This window comes from Styela clava, chromosome 2 (assembly GCF_964204865.1).
Source record: "Styela clava chromosome 2, kaStyClav1.hap1.2, whole genome shotgun sequence".
In the NCBI taxonomy this organism is placed as follows: domain Eukaryota; kingdom Metazoa; phylum Chordata; class Ascidiacea; order Stolidobranchia; family Styelidae; genus Styela; species Styela clava.
In genome coordinates, this window is record NC_135251.1 from 17354506 (window position 1) to 17381595 (window position 27090).

The following is a 27090-nucleotide window of genomic DNA, read 5'->3' on the forward strand; positions in this document are numbered from 1 at the left end:
GAAGTTTCAGATATTACTGAGGATCTAAATCGAACCAAAGTTTGTCCGATCCTCACTGTCCCGGTTTTCTGTCCAGATATATGGTAAGCCTACTTAAACCCTAGCCCCAAATCCATCAAAACTGTATCCATAAGAAAAACGTTCCAACTTACCCAATATTTGTCACCATGAGGGACAGCCCTGTCTTTACGGCCCACCCGTCGTGGTTACGGCAGCCAAATTTTACCTACCATTGGTTTTCAATTTGCTGCCGCGGTAACGGCAGCTTGTCATTGGTTTGTGGCAGCTAAAGAGTCAGTCGCCATCACTGAACTATTTATATATCTCTGTGGTCGCCATAAGTTTGGCCGTAGCGGCCATGGTATGGAAATACCGCCATGGTTTTGCGGCATCTGCAACCGCCACAGAATACGTAAAACTGCACTTGTTGCATTTAGTCCTCCCGCTATGCAAGCTTTGTGTGGCATTCTGCGGGTTGATTGGTCGCTAGTTCTATGTTCGTAATTGGTATGTCGAAATTCGATTCATTTAACTATTTTGGATACGGTGGTCACGTACGGTACCGCACGGTATTTATTCAATTTTAAACTCAGGTTGACGCTGGAATCTATTTGGCGGAAAAACACTAATTTACTGAAAGTGTTTAAGAGTTGGTTCTTGCAATCAGAATGCAGTTCATGCAGCTGTTATTTTGGATTATTCATTTTTGCAAAACAGAATCAAGCATTCCTTGCTTCAGGCATTCAGGTTTAATATGTCATTGATGACTGGAACTAGTTGCAGCTACTTCTGTACTTCGGTTGTTGGTCTTCATTAAAGTGGCATATAACAGTATAAGTTGTTTAGCACTGCGCGCAGGTTTAGATAAATATTCTTGCTGACAGTGCTTCAGTACAAACAGACAAACGCGTAGACAGCTTAATTTTTTTTTTTGGGGGGGGGGGGGAGAGGGCAAATTTTATTGATATTGAAGTTATCCAAAGTACTGATATCTGTATACAGGTACCGGTATATAAGTGCGCATTTTCTAGCAAACCGAGCTTCTAGTCCTAGTTCCATGGGATACATGGATAGGATTTGATCATTTACAAATTTCACTATTTATCCCGGATATTCACTGTTTTTAGATCAATAAAGTACGGTATCTTGTAGCTGTAGGTAACAGAAGCATCTCATCTCTGTGTTTTTGGCTAAATACGGAAGGGCTAGTTTAGGAAAAGTCAAGTATACTTTCAACTTTGTACTGTCTTATATTTTTGTAAACTTTCCTGGATATATTTAAAGCTGCAAGGATGTCCTTGATCTTGGCTCTTCCATGATATGAATCAGCCTGACCCAAGTAACGTGTCTGTTGGAGGCAACTCGGCATCGAATTCTGAAGGATTATGCAAAAATTCTGACGGTAAAACTCAACAAAACCCAGGAATGAGAGAAGACTCGGGGCAAGTACGTATCTTACATAAGACATATATCAATATTTACAGGTGCAGCAGAACTCTGTATTTCAGTGGGGCACACTATCCAAATTCTAAGAATGTCCCTTCATTTGGTTCAATAAGACAAACACTCTACGTGTCTCACAAACGAGGGGCTGCTGGCACAACGGCAGATGCGTCCTATCGCACCATGCTTGTCTCGATAATAATCTAAATTAATCCCGGCCGTCACGTGACCAAAATTGCCATTTTATGCTAAATACTTTCGAATGCCACAGTAAACATTTTTTTCCTTCGTTCAATCTGATTATTTTTTCCGATGAATTTAATAATGATGTTTTTTGCGCAACTTCAATTCGCCGATATTGAGGGATAACAATGTCCAGACGTCCCTGAAAGGAGGGGTTTTGTTAATCGGCAAAATGGGATTCTCTGAAACGAGACAATATCCCCCGCTTTTGAAATGTAATAGAAAAAATTTCTGTATCCAATTTTTGTAGCCTGTCCACTAAACGATATAAGTACTATTTGGCATGGTACAACCATTTTTGCATATGTATGACTTCCATTTGGTTAGGAAATGAAGAATTGACATAGGTAAGGTTGCACATATTCTACTCTGTGATATGTACCAGAAATGTACGACCAATTTCTCTACTTTGTTTCTTGTTCTTGGCATGATAAAATATCGATTTTCTTATGTTTTATGGTTTTATGTCTTCGTTTTCATTTTTGTTCAAAGCTGGTCCTGGTTTGAATTTAAATAACATTTTCTATTTATTATAAATCAGGAGAATTTTAAGTAATGATAGTTATCTTACATTTTATAAGAGTAAATCACAGATATCAGGTTTCATCAAAAGGAAGTTGTTTTGTCATAACTGCTGTATTAATAATTTGAATAGGCCTATGTTATTTTGATTAGTTAGATTATAAAAAAAAAGTTTTTCTAAATTGAAAATAATTAAAAAATTTTCTCAAACCAATATTTTGATGTGTATTTTTTGATGGAGTTTTTTGATTTGTATTTTTGTCCAAATGTCACTATCATTGCTTTACTTAATGCCACATCTAAAAATTTCGTTCAATTTTTACTGACCAATTATGTTATAATGGTTCTGATTTTTCATAGAAGTTTTTTAAGGCATCCACAGTTTTTTGCCCTTAAATTGGCTATAGTGAAATTTTAAGTACCGGTAATAGTTTTTTACACCCTTAGCCAGGGTAGTTAAAAACTTTTTAGTTGTATGAACAAAATTAATATAAAATAGAAAAGTTTTTAGTAATCGGATAATTGATAATGTTGATATACCAATTGAATTAGTTGCTATTGTGATCATGATAATATAATATCACATTTTACCAAATCTGATTCTGCATATACAATAATTTAGATGGCCTGAAATCGAATATTGTACTGTTCCAAATAGATTTCATAATGTAAATTTAAAACATAGAATCCTGAATATTTTAGATTCAACATATTTAAGATAGAGGTTCGCAGAAGTCATTGTAAATTCATAGATATTGAATTTGCTAATGCGAAGTTATTTAGATAAACATTGCTTTGGTTGATTTTCTATTATTACACTGTTCGACAGATAGTTGATTTTTGTCAATTTTTCGTATACCCACTAGATGTCAAATGATTCAAACAAAAAAATTTTAAATTAAAATATTGATAAAAACAAGAATTCCACCAAAGTTAATAAAATTGCATTTGTTGGATATCCCTGGTCTTGATGTACAAGAGATAAATTCTGAATATTAAGAACGAAAGGAATGACAAACAGTTATTATTGGACACTAAATCATTCAGATATACACATCTTTATTTACAATCAAATTCGGATTCAATTTTGTTTGAAAGATTCTATGTTGAATGACGTTCCATTTCACTGAATCAGCTTCCATTGGAACCTTTTGTAAAAATTATGGCGGTGATGTAATTGTTGTTTTGTCCCACATTGTTACGGTTGGGTTAAATTTCAAATTGCGTAATACCGGTATGTATAGCTAGTCTATTTTCAACAACACATTACTTGGCAAAATAAGCCATTTTTGAGGTCAGTTGGTTTCTAGTGGAACTAATGTGTCAGAATTTCTTTGAAATAGAAGCTTAACTTTGCTTATTGTTACAGATTATTAAGAGAGTTGTTTACGAGCTGTAGGTCTACTTGCCATGTGTCAGGAAAATCTGATTTCAAATATTTAATTTCTTATGATCATTTGTTTCATGTTATTAAAGTGTTAGACTCAACTATGATAACATCAGGTATCGAATCTCATACCGATATCCCGGTCTCATCACAAATAAACTAACTTCTTACATATGAGTGGCTTCTTATGTGGAGCCTTGTTTGGAGCAAAAATGAATTAGGCAAATAGATGTGTTGTATTTGTTTATTATTTATTATAGTGTTAGCCAGTGGATCTCAGCCTTTTTTTTTCGTGGTCCATTTTTGTTGCCTGAAAATTCTTGTGGCCAAAATCTTTCTGTGGCCCAGCAGTGGGCCATGGCCCACTGGTTGAGAACCAGTGTGTTAGACTCAACTTCTTGTGTAGAGCCTTGTTTGAAGCAAAAATCAAATAGGCAAATAGATGTGTTGTAAAAGAAAATTACAGAAACCTTTTTTTGTGTGCTTATTTGCATTTGCAGTTTCTTAGATTCCGCGATAATTGGTAACTGAAACTATAATATTATAACATTACAAAGGCATATCTGTTCTAGTTCAAGAAACCTTTCATTTTTTTCAATTTATCTCTCATAGTAAGACGGCTTGTAAATTTTTAAGTGTTTTTAAAATTGTTATTCATGGTGGCATGCAAATTATTTATCATTTGTAAAGTCTCTGTTAGGATTGCTCAAATGCTTGAGTTGATATATTGGATTAACATTCATAATAGATGAATATTATTTGCAATTTTATTTACCTGTTTTTTTTTATGCCTCTTCATAAAGCAAAATTGGTCATATACCGTATATGTTATCTAACTTTTGGTTGCAAAGTTGTTGATTAGTCAAATAGTGTTCCTGAATTTAAAAATACTAGTACACTGATATGGGTATCTCTACATGAAGTGTGCATTTTGTTTGATGTATCATTTCTGATGAATTCCGAAAATTAAGTTCTGTGCATGAAAACAATATACTTCTATGATTGGGGAAAACCAAATGCATTTCATATGATTATTAAGAATTCCAACGTACATGATATGAATACATTATAACGTAATCTATTATAGTATTGTGAGTCATTTCTGTCACGTTATGAAGTCATTGAGTTATATTTAGATATTGGTGTTCAATACCTTTGAAGATACATATTACATTCTGTGAAAGCTTACAATACGAATTTGACCAATTACCAATAGATTCTCATTTGAATTTGGGTCTGTATTATTGTTTTCTGCACTGTAATGTACATTGGTTTCTCAAAGTCAAATATGTTTGATAAAAAGTCTAGTTAAATAAATCTTTGGAAATAATAAACTATAATCTCTCAATCAAATCCATGCACATGAAACAAATAACTGGCTCACTAATCCCATACCCGACAGGGACTGGTAATCGGACCAGAGGTCGTTGTTTGCCATTTGATTATGCTGTATTATTTGCTCTTTTCTCCCCCAGGATAAATATGTAAATCCTATCATATCCTAATGTTTGAGCTTATGAGTTTCAAATCTTCTATGATTCCTGCTACCCAAACGCAAACGTCATAATCTGCTTCACCCAGCAAGTATGAAATCATTTGTCATCACTGTAATTGATTGAAATAGTATTGCATTCTTATGTCAAATTTAAACCTATGTTGTTTTCCTCCTCTACTTTTCCCAATCACTGGGATCATAGACCAAGTTGTGTAAAATAATAGTTTTGTCAAAAAGTTAGCGCATTTACCGGTACTCCCGTAGTGTGTGTACCAGGTTGGGGTTAGGCCATAATTTTATTGCGATTTTTCTTATTTTAGTCCTATTACGAGTTCGAGGAATGTCTGTGTGAGCCAAGTGAATATACACCCCCGCCTATATGTTTCAGTCCCTTTACACAACTTGATGTGAAGGAAGGCGAACAAAATTAGTTTCCTCCATATTCGTACACACACTTCTGGAACGCCCATTTCACTGGTACTTTTGCCAAAGAGGTTTTTTGTGCCTCTGATTTGAAAAGTTATCTTTTTGTTTCTGTAAAGAAAATTTTATTAGATTAATGGCAATTTGAGAAAGTTTTAATCTGCCAAATACAAAACAAATCCAGTTTTTCAGAAATACTAATTTTTAGCCTTGAGGCTGTTCATATCAAAACTAAATGACAGACAATAGAAACTTGTCTATCATTACTCATCGTAATTGACAAGGTTAATTGTTGGACATTAGTTCTTCATTATTTACCTTTGTGAGCTGTCTAGTCTCGTTTATTTGTTCAAAAGTTATTTCAGACATATCGTTTTATTTTCTAATTGCTTCGACAGTTAATGTTGAAGAATTTTATTTATAAAATAAAAAACATACCTAGTTTCTTAAAGAATGCAATTTAAGTTGTATCAGTTGTATGGAAAAAATCATTTGAAATTTAATTTTGATACCGAAAAATTCTCTCATCTAGATACATGATAACCCAATCCTTTACATTAGTATCATGGTTAGGATAGGATTTACATATTTATCCTGGGGGATAGGAAGACCCATAACACGACGTAATATAATATGGCGAACCACGGCCTTTCATCCGGTTACCAGTCCATGTCGATTATGGAATTAGTTAGCCATTTATTGGTTTTCATGTGCATGGAAGTTGCTTTTTCTTAATTGAAACTATATACAGTGGATTTGCCTAATCACAATGGAAGTAGGATTGTCAGTCGTAAAATTTTGTTATTCACTTTATTTATACTAATGTCAAATTTTTTTGCCTTGTTTTTGTTTTGATATTTACCATTTGTAAATAATTAATCTTTATTTATTCCAAGAATAGTATCATGAGCATTACATCACCGAAATAAGGATTTATTGATAATTATGCCAATCTTCAATGTGCAATGTGTCATCATTTACTCCTCTCCACTTGACCACAAAACATGCCCAGAGGGTTAATCAAATATCTGTCCTACAGCAGAAAATAAACAATTGCCACTTAAACAGCACTTAACAACCAGCTACATGCTTGGAACTCTAAATATATATCAATTATTACGCTCTTAGTCTCATCAATCAAGGTTTTCTATTGATTTCTGTATTTGTAGTGTTTGTTGCCATTTTTTTTACATACAGTTGATTCCCTAGGTAGTTAATGGGAGAACTGGTCCAATATACTTATAGTGCAGTGAATACGTCGTTGGTGTTTAAATTTGCTCAAAGATTAGCTTGCTAACAATGTAAAATTTTAGGTAATATTACCATAATTGTGTATGCTGATGAGACGCAAAATGAATATAGTTTCGTCATCTTGGATGGTAATTTTATTTTTCGATTCCTGGTATTTTTTGGTTTGAGACTTTGAGTACAGTACATTTATAGTGCATTTCTATAGTGAAATGAGCTAATTAGTCATTCAGTGTTCTGGAAATATTATCCCATCGTTTCGTGTTTATCTTCCAAACATCTTATTGTTTTATATTTTGATAAGAATTAAAATCTTGGAATAGTTTTGATTTTTGAAATGATTATTGCTTAGAGCTTTCAAATCATTATTGAATTGAATTTTTAATTTATTAATAAGTTTCATTTATTCTACTAAAAACATTTTTGGAACATCTATTTTTAAAAAGTAAAGTAGGAATTCTGAGTATCTTTGGGATTGGATTAGATAAAGATTTTCAATTCATGGGAGAGAAGCTGAATAGAAAGTAATTTTATAGTGAACCATGATCTCTTGTCTAGTTACCAGTATGGGCCGAGGCCGAGAAATACTTTGGCAGTTTACATATGCCCGATCTTAAATGATTTTGGAAGTAGTTATAGCCCAGTAGTTACATGAATCATGTTATAGAAAGGTGTTTGGCGAGCCATTCTTCCTTGATCTAATTAAGCAATGCGGTGCAGCTGCAGGGTCATCATAAGTGGTACAATGGCAATTTTGTAACAATAGACTAATTAGGGGATTATTAGGGGACTAATTAAACGCAATATCTATAAACTAAAATAATGAGTTAGAATGTCCTGCTTAGTAGCTACAAGCTATCCTTGTTCCCTCATGAAGTCAAGTTCCTGAGTTGTTCATCCCATGTTGGTATTGGGGTGAAGTAGTCTTGTGTTCTTGTGAATTCCATCCATCCTTTGTAGGTGTCCATTTAGTTAGCCAATTCAGTTAGATTGTATAATAGTCATTTAATTTTCACCAATGATAGATAATTCGGTACTCCCGTAGTATGTGAACCAAGATAGCCGACACCGTAATGTAGTATGTACACCAGCTTAGGGTTAGGCCATAATTTCTGGTACAATTACTACGGGAGTCACTTAGCTAGTTCCTGAACTCACAATAGAACTAAAATAAGGAAAATTGGAATAAAAGGATGGCCTAACACTAACCTGGAAGTGGTACACATACTTCGTTCTGGTGACTGCCATCTTGGTTCGCATACTACAGGAGTATCGATAATTCTATGATGGAGAATTCGTTCCTAATAAACTTCTTTGCAGAAATACAATAAATGTTCAAAAAATGTTCAATTTATATCTTCTGTTTCAGAATGCAGCTACAAGTTCAAAAGTCACATCTTTCCCGATCGGTAACACAGATAATGGAGCTGGAAATGGGAAGGATGTCGGTCGAAAGAAATCTGTCAAAATTGATGGTTTCAACCAACCGAAAAGCAAACACAAGGATAAGAAAATCTCAAAAGCAATAACCCATGTAAGTGAACTAAATTTCGGCCATTTTGTTCGAGTTGTTCGCAATGTAACCAAAAGCGGTAGATATCTTGATGATCCATATTTTTAACTTTGAATGCAATAAAAATGAGAATATCGGTTATCATATTGTTACAATAAAATCAAAGTAGCCTTTTTGTTACACTTTTAAAAAATTGAATTTTTTTAATTTTCTGTCCTTATGGACCTGAGGCAATCCTGTGATTGGGGTTTCATTTCAAGCCATACGTGTTTCAGTTTTGATTTTAGGTGATGCTTTATGTCTATTTTAGGATTTGGCTGTACAGCTCTGAAAATATCAAAGATGTGATTTTTTTGTAAATCCTAACATGTGACATAGGCAAATTTGGTACTACTTTGGCAATATTATGCTTTAAATTTAAAAATTTACTATTTTCATTTTTCTCAAAGTTATTTCATTCAGTTGCATGGATTATTTATTGGAGGTGGTGCACTCTATTTTTCAAGATGAACATATTCAAAATAATGAATTATTCAGATTCACCATTAGGCTACTAAAAGAATTTCCATGCCCATAAATCCGAATACTACACTCAAAGGTTATTAAATCACATACAAAATTTTACAAAATTTAAAATTAAACTACAAATTTTTTTGACAGGAAGTGGAAAAGAAGATAAGTAAATGCAAAGAAGACAAAGCACTGCGATTGGATTTAAGTAAATCAGAACTTATTACACTATCCACACATATCAAGGATTTAACACAACTCGCAGAGCTTTTTCTTTACAAAAACAAACTTATCAGAATACCGGAAGAATTGGGAAATTTGACAAATTTAAAAACACTAGCGCTCGCCGAAAATCATCTTACTACTTTACCAGATTCATTGTCAAGTCTTCAAAATTTAAAGATGTTAGACTTGAGGTAAGTTTTATCATGAAATTTGGAATCCTTTCCAAATTTGAATAATTTTACCATAACACCAATTATGCTGGTCGTATTTTTTGACCCTGAAACTTACGTGTATTTGACTTTATCACGTTTTTAGCTAGAAAGTCGGTCAACTTGACAAACTTTTTAATTTGAAAAAACTTAAGATTTATAGTTTTCTTGTGATAAGCGCTAACCAATTTTCATTCCTGTACTATACCGAAAGTAGGTAACAGTTATTAATAATTAATTATTAATAAGGTCACACTACTTTCGGCCTACTCTGTATGTATATTTCAAATATTGTATATGGATTCAATTTTATCTTTATTATCTCTTTTTCTTCTAGACACAATAAGTTGCGAGATATTCCTTCAGTCGTGTATACTATGACATCATTGGGAATTTTATATCTTCGTTATAACAAAATAACGTCGATAAATCCAGCAATTAAAAATCTCAAACTCCTAACGCAATTAATTGTCAGAGAGAACAAAATAAAATTTTTGCCTTCAGAAATTGGTAAGTGTTGTTTTAACAATATTGAAATTATTTAAGAATAATGAATGTAAATTTGATGAAAAATATTGAAAATTCTAGTGAAAATCAATTTTTTTCAATCACCTAGGAAATGATTTTGCATATGAAACTATGAAATGTGATCCAAGATTCTTACTGCACACCGACCAATGTCCGAATTCCTCAGACAAACAGTTGCCGAACTGACCAAGTCTGACCTTGGACACACGAAATGTTACAGAAATATATTTGTGTTTTTCTAACTTTGATCCATACCATTAGTGTGCCACTCAATCCAAAGATTCGAACCTAATCGCCAGGTTGTTAATAATAGTCTTCATTTTTTTACAAAATTATTTGATGCGACTTTTCCCAGTATACTATATTGTATTTATAAATCCTTTTTTTCCAGGGCACCTAGTGAATCTTGTTACAATCGATGTTTCATTTAATGAATTAGAGCACGTACCTTCAGAATTAGGGAACTGCAAATTGGCGACATCGTTAGATTTACAACATAATAAATTGACAACATTGCCTGAATCATTAGGTGAGTTGGGAATTATCGATCTGTTTCAAGTGCATTGTAAAGTCTAATGACTGTTTCTACATGGTAATTTGCAACTTCTAGTTTAATATCTTTATTTTTCGACCTACATTTATAATTTGTGTAGTAATTCATCCATCTTGAAATTATTTTCAAATATAATAGATTGACATTTTGATTAATATAAAATATTATTTTTCCAGTGTTAAATTAGATACATTGTACCTTCAAGATTTTTCATAGACACTTAGCTTTATTTGTTTCATAAACATTTTAAAAGGCTTGCTTTTTTGATATGGTATTTTGATATTTATAGTTGGCATTAGCTACTATTACTGCAGGTATTTATAGTATACTGTTCACTACCATGGCCAATTCTGATATATGATATATATATTTGCAGTAATATACGGCGATTGTATTTTGTATGATAATATCAGCATTACCCGGTATGTATTACGGTATTTTGGGTTTCTGCTTTTATGTTTATAAATTGCTTTTTGGGTTTGCGAAAAGTCTGCATTATATCTTATCAACTGGAAGCAATTTCATAAATGCTTTCTGTATTGATTTTATGGATGTTCTAAATTTGAGCTGTCAGCTTTTTTTAGGGTTTTTTCACATGATTAAATTTCACCCAAACAGCTTTAAATGAAATCTGGTTTATGATAGATGTCAAGTAACGTGTTGAATCAAAATTAATTTTTCACACTGAGTTTAGGTTGAATTATTGTTTCACATTTTTAATATGTTATTTTATAACATGCTTCTATATATTGTTAAGATAAAAAAAATTTACTTATTATCATCTTGACAAAATATTTTTAAAGGATAATATTTTGATCCATGACTTAACAAATGTACAGTTTTGAAAACAAATCTTTTCACCTGTCAAATTTTTTTTTCTTCAAATTTGAATAAAAGAATCACAAGAGATATCTAAAATAGATGATCCAGATCCCTCAATTTTGTAGCAAATTATGAAAATAAACCTATAACCTATACATTTTTTGATAATAACTATTTTTCAAAAATGTTGCTAAGGAATTCTCGCTTTTATATCTAGTATATATTTCATCATGCAGGAAATTTAACCAAGCTAACCCGTCTTGGTCTCAAATATAATCAATTGAAGGGATTGCCGAAGTCACTGCAACAATGTATTGAACTCGATGAACTTAATCTTGAAAACAACAACATACCTTCATTGCCAGACGTAAGAAATTTAATACAGAGATTATCATACTATAATTTCATATATTTTTATTGTGTGGTCGAGTGTCAATCATTGATAATCTTAGCTTAAAATAACTAGGTTATATCAATGTGGTCATTTGGGAATACCTATCTGAAAACTTCAGGAACTCACACATTGTCCAGTTTGTAAACTAATAATAAATTTAGTTTTCAGTCAATATATCTATTCATTAGGCCACATATAATCCAAGCACGATTTGATAAAATCAAATGTTTTTGTTGAATACATCAAGTGGTTTTGGTTTCTTTCAAACCTACTTATGAAGTGGTGAAATGAATAAAATGTGATTTTTAGAAAGCTTACCTGCTAACTGTAAAGTCTTTTGTTGTCTGGACTATTTTTAGCTCATGAATTCCTGCAGATAACACCAAAGCTTTATATTACTATTAAGTAAACATTGAGATCATTATTACTACGGGTAACTATAATAGCGGGAATTTTACGTCTGTTATGATTTTACTATGTACTTCTAATTACCTAATTTTCTTAAGTACATGATGACCACAAAAAACAGAAGCCATAAATTCTTTCTATGAAAATGAACAAAAATTTATTTAACACTTGAACTTCTGTTTGTGTATGATTGTACCCAAAAGTTCCAGTAATCTAAGAACTCTTTGTTCTTGTCAGATTCTCTTTCGTGGGAATTTGGCAATTTCCTTGTTGATCACAAGAATACATGTCATTTTACAAAAGTATGTTCATATGAAATTATATATTGCAGTTTTTAAACCGAATACTCGGATCCTATTCGGCTGTTGTGAATTATGATTACTTGATTATTCCTCTAATTGAAAAATTGTCCAAACATGATCAGCTAATGCACTGTTTTTGACAATATGCTCCAGCTACTAATCATACTTGATGGTATATTGATGATTGAACATTATTTACTTCCATATTTTGTTTCAGGGATTTCTCAGCAGTCTTGTAAAGCTCACAAGTTTGACTCTTGCGAGAAATGAATTTGAATCCTATCCTGTTGGTGGACCTGCTCAATTCCACTGTCTTGTCTCACTCAACATGGAACATAATCAGGTAGAAATAAAAATTTTGAGCGTTTCATTTATCACCGTCTGCTAGTGCATGGTCATTGTTCAACTGGGTAAGATAGATTTTCTCCTCACTCTACATTTCCAAATATATGGATAAGCTTAATGGGGTCATGGGAAACTAAGCAATAGTATTTGCCAAAGCTACCGGAACAAAGGCAACACACCTTTTCAAAACGTACCGAAAATTTACTGAATGAATTTTTGTCATTCCTACATTTTAAAATAATTGAATGCTTTTTGGCGTGAAATAGCAAATTCGACGACCACACACAGACACACAGAAAGTTGTTTTATAAGGTTTATAAGAAATTGGAAATAAAATATACAATAATCCTCAATATATCATACTTTATCTCATTCAACTTGAAAAATGTGCATTATAGTTCTACATGAAAGACTAATAGTGATATTTAGGACATACTATGTTATTATTCAAAAACTTTGATGCAACAAGCATTTCAAGACAAATATTGAAATTTCAATTGAGTTTTATTTGAAAATATTTTCGAGAAATTGGTGCTATCAAGTTGTCTGATCATAGTGTGAAGCCCTATCCACCAAAGTGTTTTAATAAAAAGTTACAGAAATAGATTTGTAATTTATGAATATGATAAAGGTATTATAATCAATACTTCAATGACAATAGGTAATACCGGTATGTAAATCATTCAAATTAGGTGGGTATGAATTCCTAAAAATATTATACTGTCATTATCAATCTAGTTTAGTCATGCCTATAGGTTATTTTCATCCACTTGCAACCACACACATTTTTAGTCTCACCAGTTTGTCAAAATGTTATTTATTTTGTATGTGTAGGTTAGATGGATCAAATAAATACTTTTTAATAAGGACCATATACAGCCATTTGTGGTTGGTGGATGGATATTTTTATCGTTAATACCAAGAACCGAAATAGTTTGCTGGTAGGATTAGTCATTTTTAGCGGTTTTACACCATGTTGCTTTCTAATTATGATTAAACTGTCTGAGCTCAATTTTCAATTGATTTGAAGATTATCATAAGAGTGACTGATCTGTATAATTCAAGGATAGATACAACATGGTGTTTGTTGGTTTAGGAAGAAAAACAATATGAGACTTCCAAGGCATTCTTTGTGGTTTTTCACATTTTGTGAAATGTATTGTGTCCAAGGTATTTCAATTGCACAAATAAATGAGTTTGTGAATTTGCAGCTCATTTTTTCAATCTTCTTGTTCATAAAAATGAAAAACTGTGTTTCTTGTGGCGAAGATCACTCAACACTATCAAATCTAAATCTGTTATGTCAGGTCAAATCATTTAAGCCTGCACTGTTTGCAAACTAAGCACAAATCTCATTTTTTTTTACAAAGACATAGTGCTGCATTGCAAATGCCTTACTTCTGTTGTTTAGTATAACAAATTTTTCAGAATAAAAATCTTTCGGAATAGTTTGATAAATATACCCAATTGTATTACTATATTAGTTGCATAATACCATTGATTTGGCATTATATTACCGTAGGTAGCGGTATATGGAATGGTAACTATTTAAATGTAGATATTTCTGGTTTGATCTGGTTTTATTCAGTTTTCTCAGTAATTGATATCTTTAACTCAAAACTGTTTTGAAAGTTGAGTTTTTTCTCCATTATCAAAATTTTGGTCAGGATGGTATTTTGGATTCATGGTAGTAAAAATGGCATCGGTGTACTTTTGCGTCATATCAGCACACCGTGACAGTCTGTTGACGTATACAACACAATTCATGCGTACTTACACGATATTTACGTCGTTATGACGTTTTAACTTCCTTTATTTGACACATGTTCTTCTTCTAAATCTTGTGTTAGGGCCAAATTAAGCTACCGGAACTTCAACATATATATATATATAGGTATATATATCTTTCGACTCAATATCTATTTACATTGCATGAATGGAAAAGTAATCTTGAAAACTAATTATGGTAATGTCCAAATAGGTTATGCTTGAATTTCACTTCATGAATTATAATATTCAAATTGATTCATTGCACAGCAACATTCTAGTAGATGATGAGAATCTTTTAACATGTTTCTGTCAGTTGTTTTATCCGCTATGATTAATAAAAAAAATACTAGAAATAAATTCATTTCGTTTTTTTTATTTTTTAAATGGAATCAATTATTTTACTATAGCTTTTTGCCAATGATAACAGTTTATTTATTCAATCTATTCATATCATGCAAAACTGAAAATAACCGATTTTTGTTCTTGAGTATTTGGTTTTGCCCACGATGGTATTGCACAGACCAAGAGAAGTGTAATATCCCTTTCACATGAATCACTTTGTTTTTTCAACTGATGACACATTACTAAAATTCTGGTGATATTCATTGGCTCATCTCAATATGGCCTTAGCTGGACTCGGTTGTCCTGCTCATAAAAAATATCATTATATGTGTCACACAGTTTGTTTTGTATTTGTTTTATGAGTTTGGACTTTCCATTTATGGATAGAAAATGGTATTCATAACAAATAGTTATAGCCCAATAAGATTTATTCTAATGTTTATCAGGGTGGGCTGTAATGAAATTGAAATAAGTTATTATTCCGATTACATTCACAATTACTAGTTTGGTATATGAAATATTGAATATATTAATAGCCACTATGCAACAGAAACATTTACAGAAATCATTGCAAATTCACAGATATTCAATTTATTCATTTCGAATTGTTAACATGAATACTGTCCTAATTGATTTACTAATTTTACATCATAGGTAGACTTGAGTATACTTTTATGTCCAACAGATTCAAAATTCAAAATCTACGGTAAATTATTCCTCAAAATCTAAAATTGACTTTATTGAACATCACAATTTCCTGATTGTCAGTTGAATGTGTTTGAGTTGCCTATATTCAATTTTTCAAGTATATGAAAATTGCCGAATGGGGATTTCCAATATTCTACTTTTGAGGAAATTGAATCATCAATCTGTAGTCATCAGTATGTTCCTAAATGACTTGAATGGAAATCCTGCTGTGATGAAAATAGTATAGAAAAATAAAGAAGTCATGGTGGTTTGGGCTTGCTAGCCTAGCCATTTTGTATTTGAATCATATTAAATCGGATAACGAAGAAAATTAGTTTTAAATTAAGTCCTGTTGACTGTTTGGTAATGGTGGAAAAAATTTTGCATTCTGCTCTGTGCATATCTTCCAATATCTTAATTGGAATCTTCATTTGGGATTATTTTTAGATTAATTTCCTACTTAGTTCGAACATATGATATATAAATTGAAAGCTAACTTCAATATATCATGATGATATTTTTGAGAAATATCATAATAAAATGGTTGTATATTATTGTCTTCATTACCCATTTTGAATTTTTAGCCTGTTAGGTGCATATGTCATCCTGAGCCCATCCACTGAAGTGTAATAGATTTATATCCTTCATTCAATCTGTTTTCAGACATTTTTTTAAAATTAGTTTAAAATATGGGTGTGCAACTTGGCGTGTGTTGAACTTATTTTTGTGGCCTGTAACAAAATGGCCCATTATTTTTTGAATGCTTTCATCTGATGCTTTTTTTTTATTTGTAAATGCACAGTTGGCGTTTTTAACATTGTGTTAGAAGAGGACATATTGCTATGAGCATTTTATTTCAAAATGAGGCTGAACAAGACCAATTCCAGGAATCAGCTTGCAGATAAACATATGCAAAGTCAACTTTGAATTGCTTATAATGAAATGAGCTTTTTGAAAGTCAGGAACTCAGCCTCGCCATGATTTTACGTTCTGGGTCATTACTATAAACAGTTGCATGTCCCTGATTTCAAAATATTTGAATAACTTATGTATTTGTGCCCTGAATATAATCATCAAGTGTTCAATGTCACTTTTATCAGCAATATTTTTTGCAGGAACCATGGATTTCTATTTTTAGCTCAAGGGTTTTATTCCCATATCTTATCTTTCCAGCTCGATTGTAAAGTGCATTTATGCACTGCATTGTTATTTTGCAAGATTGCAGTCTAGTGAACCTGCAATGTTGCATTTTAGCTTAGTCACTTCTTCTGCATGAATAATTGAAATTTTGAAACACAGCATGACACATGTCAGGGATTGTAGGATATGTCAGTCGGATGTGTTTTTGCAAAACGATTAGCAATCAAAATATAAAGTGATATGGTGTTGCACCCCTGTATAAGTTTACACAGATTCCAAAGAACGATCCAAAGAACGATCATAATATATGCCTGTTATTTTTCGTAAATAATGTTTCACAATTAATCTTAATATTTAAAATAAATAGATTTATATTGCATTGAAAAACAACCAAAAACATGTTGCTTTTTTACAAACAAGATTTGTGAAAGTTTGAAACAATTCTTTGTGTCACTACAAAGTGAGGAAATGGTAAAGAAAAGTAGGAATCATAAATGCTTATTTTTTTCAATCCTTCACTATTTGAGTTTGAAAAATGAGTACCGGTATCTACAATATATGACCTTTATACATAAGAATAAATATATATATTGGTCTGGCATCTTGTCTGGAGTCTAGACCTTTCTTAGGCTAGAATTACCTTAAAGCATTTGCATCAAATCAGAATTGAATTGATTTTCTGATCCTTTGTCTATTAATAAACATTTATCATAATAATTTGTCAGGATTATGGAATATTTCAATCAATATTTCCATTGTGTCCAAATGATTGATGTTATTGTTTTTAAAGGATAAAACCTATTCATGTGAATATTAACAAAGACAGAAGGAGGTAATTACATTCTGGATAGAATTATTTAACGGGCAATATATTTTTATGTTTTTTTTGTAAATTCGTAATTACATCTTAGTCTAATAGCTGTAGCCCAAAGGTGTTTAAAGCAAATATGTTAAGTCAAATTTAATCAGGAAAATATTCGATAATGCTGGAATATTTGTACATAACAAGGAAACTTGAACATTTTTTTATACAATATACTTATCGGTATATGCTTTTTGCTTTGAACAAGTCACTGTACAAGCAGCCACTGCGGAGTAAGGAGCTGATATAGAATTTTTTCAGTTTGAAATTGCTTACCCCAGGGGTGTGCAACCTTTAATACAGGAGGGCCAAATACAAATAACTGGGTGAAAACCGCGGGCCACATCTTTATTTAATATAGGGTTTCTAGTTATTGCAGGCTCAAAAACTTTGGGTATTCATCTCATTACACAAGTTTTTCGCTTCGCAGAAGCTCAGATATAGGCTTTGCAAACTAAAGGAAATAAAGTTATTCGCACATGCTAGATTAAAATGAATTGAAAACTTGTTTCGCGGCTGAACACCATTTAAAATTGACTCTTCTTCGCGGGACGCACAATTTTTTGCTTGTCGGCCTTATTTTGCCCGCAGGCCACACGTTGCACATCCCTGGCTTACCCAATTTATTGCACTCTGGATAAGCTGATGGTTATGGTCATGGAAATTAAACCCGAGATTTTAACCTTTTTTTACGATATCATAGTTAAGCCTAACGCTTTAACCAAAGTCCACATCGGCCATTTTGTTTCAATGCTATTTAAAAACTCCACAAATTTAGCTACTCACCGTGTTCGGATAATGATCATTCCAGGCACAGTACTTGGTTTGTTAATGTGACTGCTTGCATAAAACCTTGTGCCAGTTTGGAGGTACGAAAAATATAACATGAAAATTAGGAAAATAAATGAACATGAAATTATTTTACAGTTATTCAGCCAAACTGTTATTGTATTCATGTAGCATAATGATGATCAATTTTTATTTTTCTGGATCCTTTTAAAATATTAAATTCATTTCATATAGGTTAAACAGTTCTAGAATAGTTATTTATTCATATTTAGACTAGTTTCTAATATAACTTCAAATGTCCACTTTGGTTATAAGTTAGTGTTCCGGCATTTTTAATTTTGTCATCAAGTGATTATTTTGGTAAACTGACTGTATTACCTGAATCTAAACTTATTTACAGGTGAACAAAATACCTTTCGGCATTTTTTCAAGAGCGAAGCATTTGTCTAAATTAAACATGCGTAGCAATCAACTTACTTCACTACCATTGGATGTCGCCACATGGACCAGTATGGTTGAACTGTGTCTTGCTTCAAACCAATTAACTCGCCTGCCTGATGACATTGGCAGTCTTTCTTCATTAGAGGTGAGACCAAAATATTTTTTTTTTATAGTTTTGACTTCATGAGGGGCTGTTGTTATTACTGAGAGAAGTGGGGCGAACGAAAATGGGAAATAGTTTTAATGCTTGATTAACCAGGCCCTTGAAACCATGTTTGGAGACGAATGAATTTTTCTTCTTCTTTTTTGAGAATAGCTATATTTGGTCACAGGTTCACTGTGTGACTTTTTTTTTCTTCATGTTTTCCATTTCTGACTTGAATTTGAGGCTTTTAACAGAAAAATGAGGAAAAGATATACCGGTATTGTTGATTTCGTAACTCCTTTAACTTTTTATTAGAATACTTGAATATGGCTTTTACCTCTTATTGGAAAATCAGCTTGAAAAGCAGTTTTTCTTCATGATTTTTCAGATAACATTATTTCAAAATTTCAACATTCGCCTATTTGTCTTGAAAGTTGAAACCCTCAAATTGTTTTATTATAAATTATGTTTCATTAAAAAAGATTTAGATGATCAAATTTATTTTCTGTGAAATTTTGATTGCTTTGAGACAACAACAACATGATAGCTACCAGGCATGGCCTAATAATTTCCTATTTCAAATACGACCTGAGATAATATTTTCAAACATGCAAGATGTTAGGGTAAATAAAGTCAAGTTAAAATATTAAAATATATTGAGAACTGACTGATTTTAAAATTGTGACATCACTGACATGATTTCATTAACACCATTTGTTTAAAATGTTTAAATCATTGTAAATTGATAACAATAAAATTTAGTTCAGTTTTTTTGACAGATTTTCCCATATCTGACCATCAGATGTTGAATGCTAATATAGCAAAATTTTTGAAGTTCTTCCTAAAATCATATATTCAATATATTGTATATAGCCAATTTCAAATATTCAATTTGTTTTGTTCAATAATTCAATTTTTGGTAACAAATTTTATTTCTAAATGAATCTATTCCTATTTCCAGAATTGTATAAACCTCATTTTTCATCACTCCATTTTCGGAAGCCACAAAAATCTATAAGTTAACATTAGAAATTTACGTGATGCATTCTTGCGAAACTAAATTGCAATTGCGTGTCGAGTAATCGAATTATAACATCAATTAATTTTACGGATGATAAATAATTTAGCGGGAAGAAGCACTTTGATGCATTTGAGTTGTTTTCTTCGCTGGTAAGATTTGTTTACGCTTTATCGAGTTTGAACATAGATAAATCAATAGAGCTGTCAGTTTAGCTGGTGACTAATATTCCCACGGTTATTTAGTGTTGACTATGAATTTTTGGGACTTATCAAAATTATGAAAATATGGAAAAATTTCACAACATATTTGCAGGAAGGTATTGAATGAAAATTGAGAGATGCAAATATTTTATATTTAAGCAAATTTTTGAACTTAAGAGATATGTTGCAAAGTTTTGTTCCAAGAAAAATCAATGTCTTTATTAAATCCAGACAATCAATATTTTTTTTGTAATCTGGGGGGTGTTGAAATATTATGTAATATATATAAAATACATATTAAAGTTTGAGGTATAAAGGGATATAAATATTCAAAATTGAATTGTACAAAAGTAATATTAACTTAACCATAATTTATCGGAATATCGTAATTCGTAAATATTAAAAGCTCTTTTTTATTCTTATTTGAATATGCAAAATCCTGAAAAATCAACTAGATATTATTACAAAGCTTTTGAATATTTTAGAAAAACTATATTGTTCGGTTTTATGGTGAAATTTTCTAACTCTGCAAATAGCTACCTTTTTATTTTGGTAATAACAGTTCAGCTCACTCAAAGATACCAACTTGGCAATCAACTTTTAACTTTTGAACTTTGGTGGTTTACGACTGTATAATATTCACAGCTGTGCAATATTGGCTACATATTTGTGGTCTGCTGTATGTTTCACATTCATTATGCTATTGGACACAATGACAACATATTGCGTAATATTTTTCATTTATATTCTGGATTTGCAAAAGGAAATGCGACAGTGAAATCACAAATATTTTAATTGAATTTCTTAATGTAGTATGTCAGAGGGTTTAGAAAAACTTAAAGAAAATTGCAAAATCAAAATGTGGTGGTTCAATGAGATTCGATGAATAAAAAAATCAATCAAACGATTTCGCAATCACTTTAAAGAATCCTTTTAATTTTAATCTCATTGACGAAATAAAACCATGTATGATGTCATGAGTGATGAAGTGAAAATTAAATTCCTTAACACAATGACAACTTAAATTAAATATATTTAGTTAGATACCATTTACAACATCTCCTTTTACCTTAATTAAACCAGTGGTTCTTAGTTAGCCTTACTGCCGTGCCCCTTTGTTCACTCGGATATGAGTATTATGAAGCCTACTTTGTAGTAATCACTATTGTTTTATTGCATCAGTTTGCCAAATGTCAATATGACAAAAAGGCCATTTATTATCAAAAATGTATAAAAAAACATAAACAAGTAGGCAAGGGATAAACGTAGATTCGCATGGTCAATAAATCTATCAGCTGACCCTACTAACAAAGTATATCTGCTGGAGTAATATTAATAACACTTATCAATTAAACTTAAAATTAGGAATAATTATATATAGAGACAGATGAACTGTTTTCGATTAGATTTCCCAATTTGTTTGAATGCACTTGAGAACTGTTATCATATGTTATTCCCTACTAGATATGTAGTTATATGTATTCAGATATAGGAAAAATATAATTACCCAAATGTTATTCATCTAAAATGATTTTGAATAGTCTACATAAATGAGCATTTTTATGTCAATAGATGTTCTTGTATTGATTGTTATTGTTGATTTATTGATAATTTTTCCCAAGGTACTGATTGTAAGCAATAATTTGTTGAAGAGGATTCCTCCGGGCATTGGGAATCTTGATAAACTCAGATTCTTAGATTTAGAGGAAAATCGACTTGAGAGCCTTCCACCTAATATTGAACATCTGAAGCAGGTAAGACGCTTTGCTATTTATCACTCATTATGCGTTTTTATCATCTTTATTCCGTCTGTATAATGCTGTACAAAGTAACAGAAAAAACAGAACCCAGGTTATTTGGAACATATTTTAGAGAGAACATAAATTTTCGTTGCTCCAGAAGTATGCTCACCAAGATGTCGCACAACCTTAATCCTAACCGGTACACACATACTATGTTCAGGTTGTGCGCCATCTTGATGTGCATATTCCAGGAGGTCCAAATTTTCTTTATTTTTGTATAAGTAATTAGGAAATTCATGGGTTTTTTGGTCATCCATCAAATTATGAAAGATGGCGCACAACCTGAACTCAGGTTATGCGATATCTTGGCGGGCATACTTCAGGAGTACCGATCTTTTATTTAATTTCTCTATCTTGTTATAGCTCAAAAAACTGATGCTGCAAGGAAACCAACTGACGGTGCTGCCTCGTGGTCTCGGACATCTTGCGAGTCTCACAGTGTTAGCAGTTGGAGAAAATCAGATGGTAACACTTCCAGAAGAAATAGGTAGATCATCGTTTTTTTGTTTTTGTTTATATTTCTTCTTATTGTTTGTACTTTTTTTAAAATCCCATCCCACCTTTTTACTTACTGTGTAATAGAAAGGGTAGGTCACGCCGAACCAGAAAAATTTTCTATAGTTGGTCCTCACCCAGCAGTGGATGCTGTTTGAAAGCTTTGTTCAGAGCAAAGGTCATATATATTGTATGGAATAATCATCAAATTATTCTTCACTGTTATACATTGTGAGTATCACATTATAGCATGTTACGCGTGTATAATGTGGTTACCCTTTGTAAGGAAAAGACATTAGAGACACATACATGTAACTAACTACATATTTCTCGCCTAGAGCCATGGTTCTCAAACTGTGTGTCGTTTCAATATTGATAGGGCGTCGCAAAACTTTTCTTCTTTTGCGGATTTGTACCTGCGATGCGTAGAAAAAGTCAAAATTTTCGTTATTCTCGTTTAAATCATACTTGAGAACTGGAAATGACAATATATTAATTATTGTAACGATCGATCTTATCTATACCTGTTATATCTGTTCCAATTATGACATCACACAGGCTGGATCAGATCGAGTCATGCATGCCGTTCATTTCTAATTCTTTCATGAACAAGGGAACATCAAGCGTTGTTCAGCACTTCGTCTGCGCGTTAACCTAAACAGATATTTAATATTGACACCACAGCAGTTCTCTTCAGGCATAATTTAAATAAAACTCATTGTAAAAGAGGTCTCTTATTGAAAGGTATCCAGACATTTTTCACGGGAGTCGCAGCTTGGCAATATTTTTTAGAGGGCGTCGCAATACCAAGAAGTTGACAACCACTGCCCTAGAGGATTACTTAATTTCACTCTACATCATTAGAGTGGATAATTGATTTTTACTTTGTGACTATAATCCGATTAGTAATCTTGGCTGTTGACCAAATAGAATATTGCAGCCCATTAATAATTGAAGATTGGTGGTTAGTCTTCTCTTTTTGTTTAAAAAAATGGCATTATTGTAACAAGGTTTCATGGTGGCGATGGAATTGCTTGCGCAAAACAGAATGAGAATTGTTGATTTCATTGTCAGCCTCTCAGTTAATTCATAAGGTCCACATAAATGGGAATGTACGTCGGTCACAGCTAGTTCAAGCGCTGTAACTGCTAGTCCAGTGTCTCCCAACTTACGGGGCAAAAATTATTTTGGGTGGCATGTTTTTCTGACAAAAATATCTTCTAGTAAATTTTCTTATTTCTATTATAAATTATTTGGTATTGTAGTATTGCTCAGTCGTAAGTTTATATATGGGAAATATCTCATCATTAAAACTTGGCAGCCTCTATTTTGCTCAAGTGAATCCACAAAACCACAACCCAACTTACTTACTGACTAGTAACTTTGAAATATTACTGCTGAAATAAATATCATGTGAAAATACTGTTTTGTAGTAGCCATTTTAGTTCGTCGCCAAAAAAGCACTACATAACTAGTATATATGCGAGTATATCCTTCTCAAGATTTTACGAAATTTATTTTAAAAAAAAATTACGTCACTTGAAAAAGGTTTTGGTTCAAACTGTGCTAGGCCATCACACCCACAATCTGTTGGATGAAATATGTTAATTCTGAAGTATCCATTCTATGGGAAGCACAGCCTATAATGATTCAGAATTCATTAGGTCGCTTTTAGTAACTTTCCATTTCATCCTTAACAGATTGAGTTTCTTAACAAGTGGTAAGATGGATACAAATCACTGTTTAATATGTTCATTGTGATTCTTTTCCAGGAAACCTTTCATCACTCGAAGAACTTTATTTGAATGATAATCCTCTACAAGACCTGCCTTTTGAACTCGCTTTGTGCAAGAAGTTAGCACTCATGTCCATTGAGGGATGTCCATTGAGTCAGATACCACAACCATGTGTGGAAGGAGGTCCAAGCACAATCATGCAATATCTAAGAGTACATGGACCATATCGCACAATGGTGTAAAAGACGAGCCCCAATATGGGTCAATAATAAGTTAGCCCAATTTGAACCCTTCGAGCAAGATCTCAACACTAGTGTCATGATGTGTATTTATCTAATGCGGTGTTGATGCTAATTTGCGAAAAGTATTATGCTTGCGTGTATGAAAGAGTTGTGTTGGTCTGGTATGTTTTCATGACATTACCATTGGGAACGATTACCATGGCACATACCTGTATGCTGTTGTGACAATGTTGGAATGGAACAGACTTTCCCTGCTTGCTTTTCTGCTTTTAAATTTGTAAGAATCGTCAAAGGCATAACACTTGCCGCAAATGTTTCATTTGATAAAGGTACCATGCCTTCTTTCTCTGTCTTGCGTTATTTGCACTAAATTGTGTCAGTTATTATCAATCTTATTGTTATCATTTTTTTCTTGTTTTAAATTCTGCACAAACAATGTCAGTGCTAATACAATGAAATAGTCGTTATTATTCGCCCCTTTATTATATTCAAAATTTCCAATCGTTTTTTTGGTTATCATGCATGCTTTTTATCCTTTCAAGCATAGTCCTTGCTTCTATGGGTTTTGCAATGAATTTAAATTTCAATGATACACATAGGTATGTCTTTATTTCATGTTGGACTCATGGGGTTAACTTGAATCAAAATATACCTAATTTACAATTTCCTAATGCTGCCAATATGATCTTTCACAGATAATATAGCAAAATTACTATTTGGGTGTCAGCAAAATACATTTGACATATATTTTTTTACGTGTTGAAGGAATAAAATTTGTTATATAAACACTGGCTAAAAATAATCATACTCAATTAAATTTGTACTATGTTCTTACTGTCTTTTATCATAACTTACATTTCCAAGTTTATCTGATTAGCTCTAGACACAGAACTTCTAAACATGGTTTACGCTTTGAATCTATAACAGTAATGAGTGTGTATCATTAGGGCGGTGCTTCATAAACTTTGGGGCAGCAAGAAGTTGCTCTGCGCTCAGTTTTCCATTTTGCCTGGATTTCATTCATTTAATTCACAAGTTTCACACGGTAACCTAATAATTCATGCTTATTTTTATTGTTTTTGCAACAGTGATTTTTTCTTTGATTAACTTTTTTTAATCGCTTATCACATACTTCATAACTGACTGAATTTATCCAGTTACAATGATAAGTGTATTTCTAAGTGTAACTCTGTACTGCATATATAAACAAAGCTTGTCCTCAATGCCCATACTTATTACAGCATGATTTGCAAGCTTTAGGACTTTAAAAAAGTGATCCCATTAGTCAGTGTTTATTTACATGACTGTTGATAATAATAATTGTAATCAAAAATTAAATTTGAATTTAAAATGAAACGTAAATTTTTTAAATAATTCTGCAAAATTAAAATAAGAGAAAACAAAAATCGATTGTCCACACAAAATTTCCATATCCTCACACATTTCATGATAGAGCTACTGACTTGCCAAGCAGGTAAAGTTCATTGTTATTGATTACAAGTTTTATTCTTGTTTTCATTGTAGGACATTTTTTCTATGTCAACCCTTTTATTAATGGGATCTTCCTACATGTTTTGACTGAACATAGCATATTTGAATAAGTTTTGAGTTGTATCAAACACTATAGCTGGCAATTCGCAAAAGTCTTTCCTGTCACTTATCCTTCCTTGGATTAAATAGCTGCTCAATGATGTATACCCTAATTAATTGAAACGAAAAACAAAATGATCGCTATTCATTTATGTATATGGGATCCCACTGAGACATAAAAGTAAAGTATAGGGAGAGTAGGGATATATGAGAGGAGAGGCTTATATTCTATGCACCTCTCATACCTGACTTTTGTATCCTTTGATGAACATTTCGTGTTACAGATTAAATTTGAATCAAAATAGATCTTTGCTGGCCAATTTTGGTATTTCTTTTACTGGCATAAAACATGATGAAATTTGGATACATTTTGAAGCCTTGCTATGCTTATAAAATTTATGAGTGTTCTTTTTTCAAGTGTCAACCGGGCAAATTTTATTTTTTTTGTTGTTATATTCTTGTTTTTATTAATTATTTGGTATCATTAGTGTTGAGTTTTATAAATTCGTCAACAGGTTTATAGTTATTCGAGAATTTGAAGAAGGAATTTCAAGAAAAACAATTTCTCTATTCCCAGTGGATTAAGTAAAGATCATATGGAAGCAGTATTTTACTATTAAATAATAGAATCAGGTCTAGTCTGACGATCTACCATTTAAAATATGGTGAAATTTTCTCACCTGCTTGGTGTTTTGTCCACAGACAACTTCTTGATATGCTGCTTGGTGAGACCATCTTGCTTACTGTTTTCTTTGATAGTCGTTTTAATTATAATGGTTTTGGTTTTACTTTGCAAATTATTGTTTGTAATCATGCAGTTTTCAAACGGCAAATATATTTGTACTAACAAAATTCTAAACTTTATCTCGCTGAAAGAAGCGTCGGTGTAGTTGATTGGGAACATTAAATGCATGAACCAGATGGACCGTTCAAGCGCTAAGTACGTCTGATGGTGGAGAATGGAGATATAGTCTGCGAGTCAGGAAGGTGCTAAGGACCATGATGTGTGAGGCCAATGATTAAAACCGCTGATATTATGCATTTATTGAGTTGGGTAAATCATTCATGTGTCGTCAGTCGGAACAATGATATGCTCATTGGTTGAAAGAAAGCTAGGGCAGAGTTGTGAAGTGCGTGATTCTGCTCGCAAGTACGCAGTATTGATCGGTAAAACAACGTAGCAAGTACTACATATTCATAGTATTAGCAATTGAACAATTAAACTTGCAGTGAGGCAATGAGCGGAACGTGATCGACT

The 27090-nt window shown here is 32.2% G+C and overlaps 1 protein-coding gene across 2 annotated transcripts; it reads left to right on the plus strand.

Annotated features, from left to right (window-relative positions):
* Positions 1-1113: 1113 nt before the first annotated feature.
* Positions 1114-26684, plus strand: LOC120336499 (uncharacterized). Of its 2 annotated transcripts, none has more exons than XM_039404191.2 (11): positions 1114-1446; positions 8131-8295; positions 8935-9200; positions 9556-9728; positions 10138-10275; positions 11358-11488; positions 12443-12568; positions 18561-18746; positions 21590-21721; positions 22133-22256; positions 24037-26684. In XM_039404191.2, exons 1-11 carry the CDS (start codon positions 1321-1323, stop codon positions 24240-24242), a joined length of 1773 nt encoding a protein of 590 aa, XP_039260125.2. In that variant the 5' UTR covers positions 1114-1320; the 3' UTR covers positions 24243-26684. The 2 variants fall into 2 exon arrangements, with proteins under 2 accessions (XP_039260125.2, XP_039260126.1); XM_039404192.2 differs by lacking the exon at positions 1114-1446 and adding an exon at positions 6701-6892.
* The last annotated feature ends 406 nt before the right edge of the window (positions 26685-27090 follow it).

What these genes read in the sequence shown, in the direction of transcription:
- LOC120336499 (XM_039404191.2), top strand. Translation starts at nt 1,321, where the DNA reads ATGAATCAGCCTGACCCAAGTAACGTGTCTGTTGGAGGCAACTCGGCA. An exon ending in TTAAAGATGTTAGACTTGAG is followed by an intron (nt 9,201 to 9,555) that starts GTAAGTTTTATC and finishes TTTTTCTTCTAG; the next exon opens with ACACAATAAGTTGCGAGATA. An exon ending in TCAACATGGAACATAATCAG is followed by an intron (nt 12,569 to 18,560) that starts GTAGAAATAAAA and finishes ACTTATTTACAG; the next exon opens with GTGAACAAAATACCTTTCGG.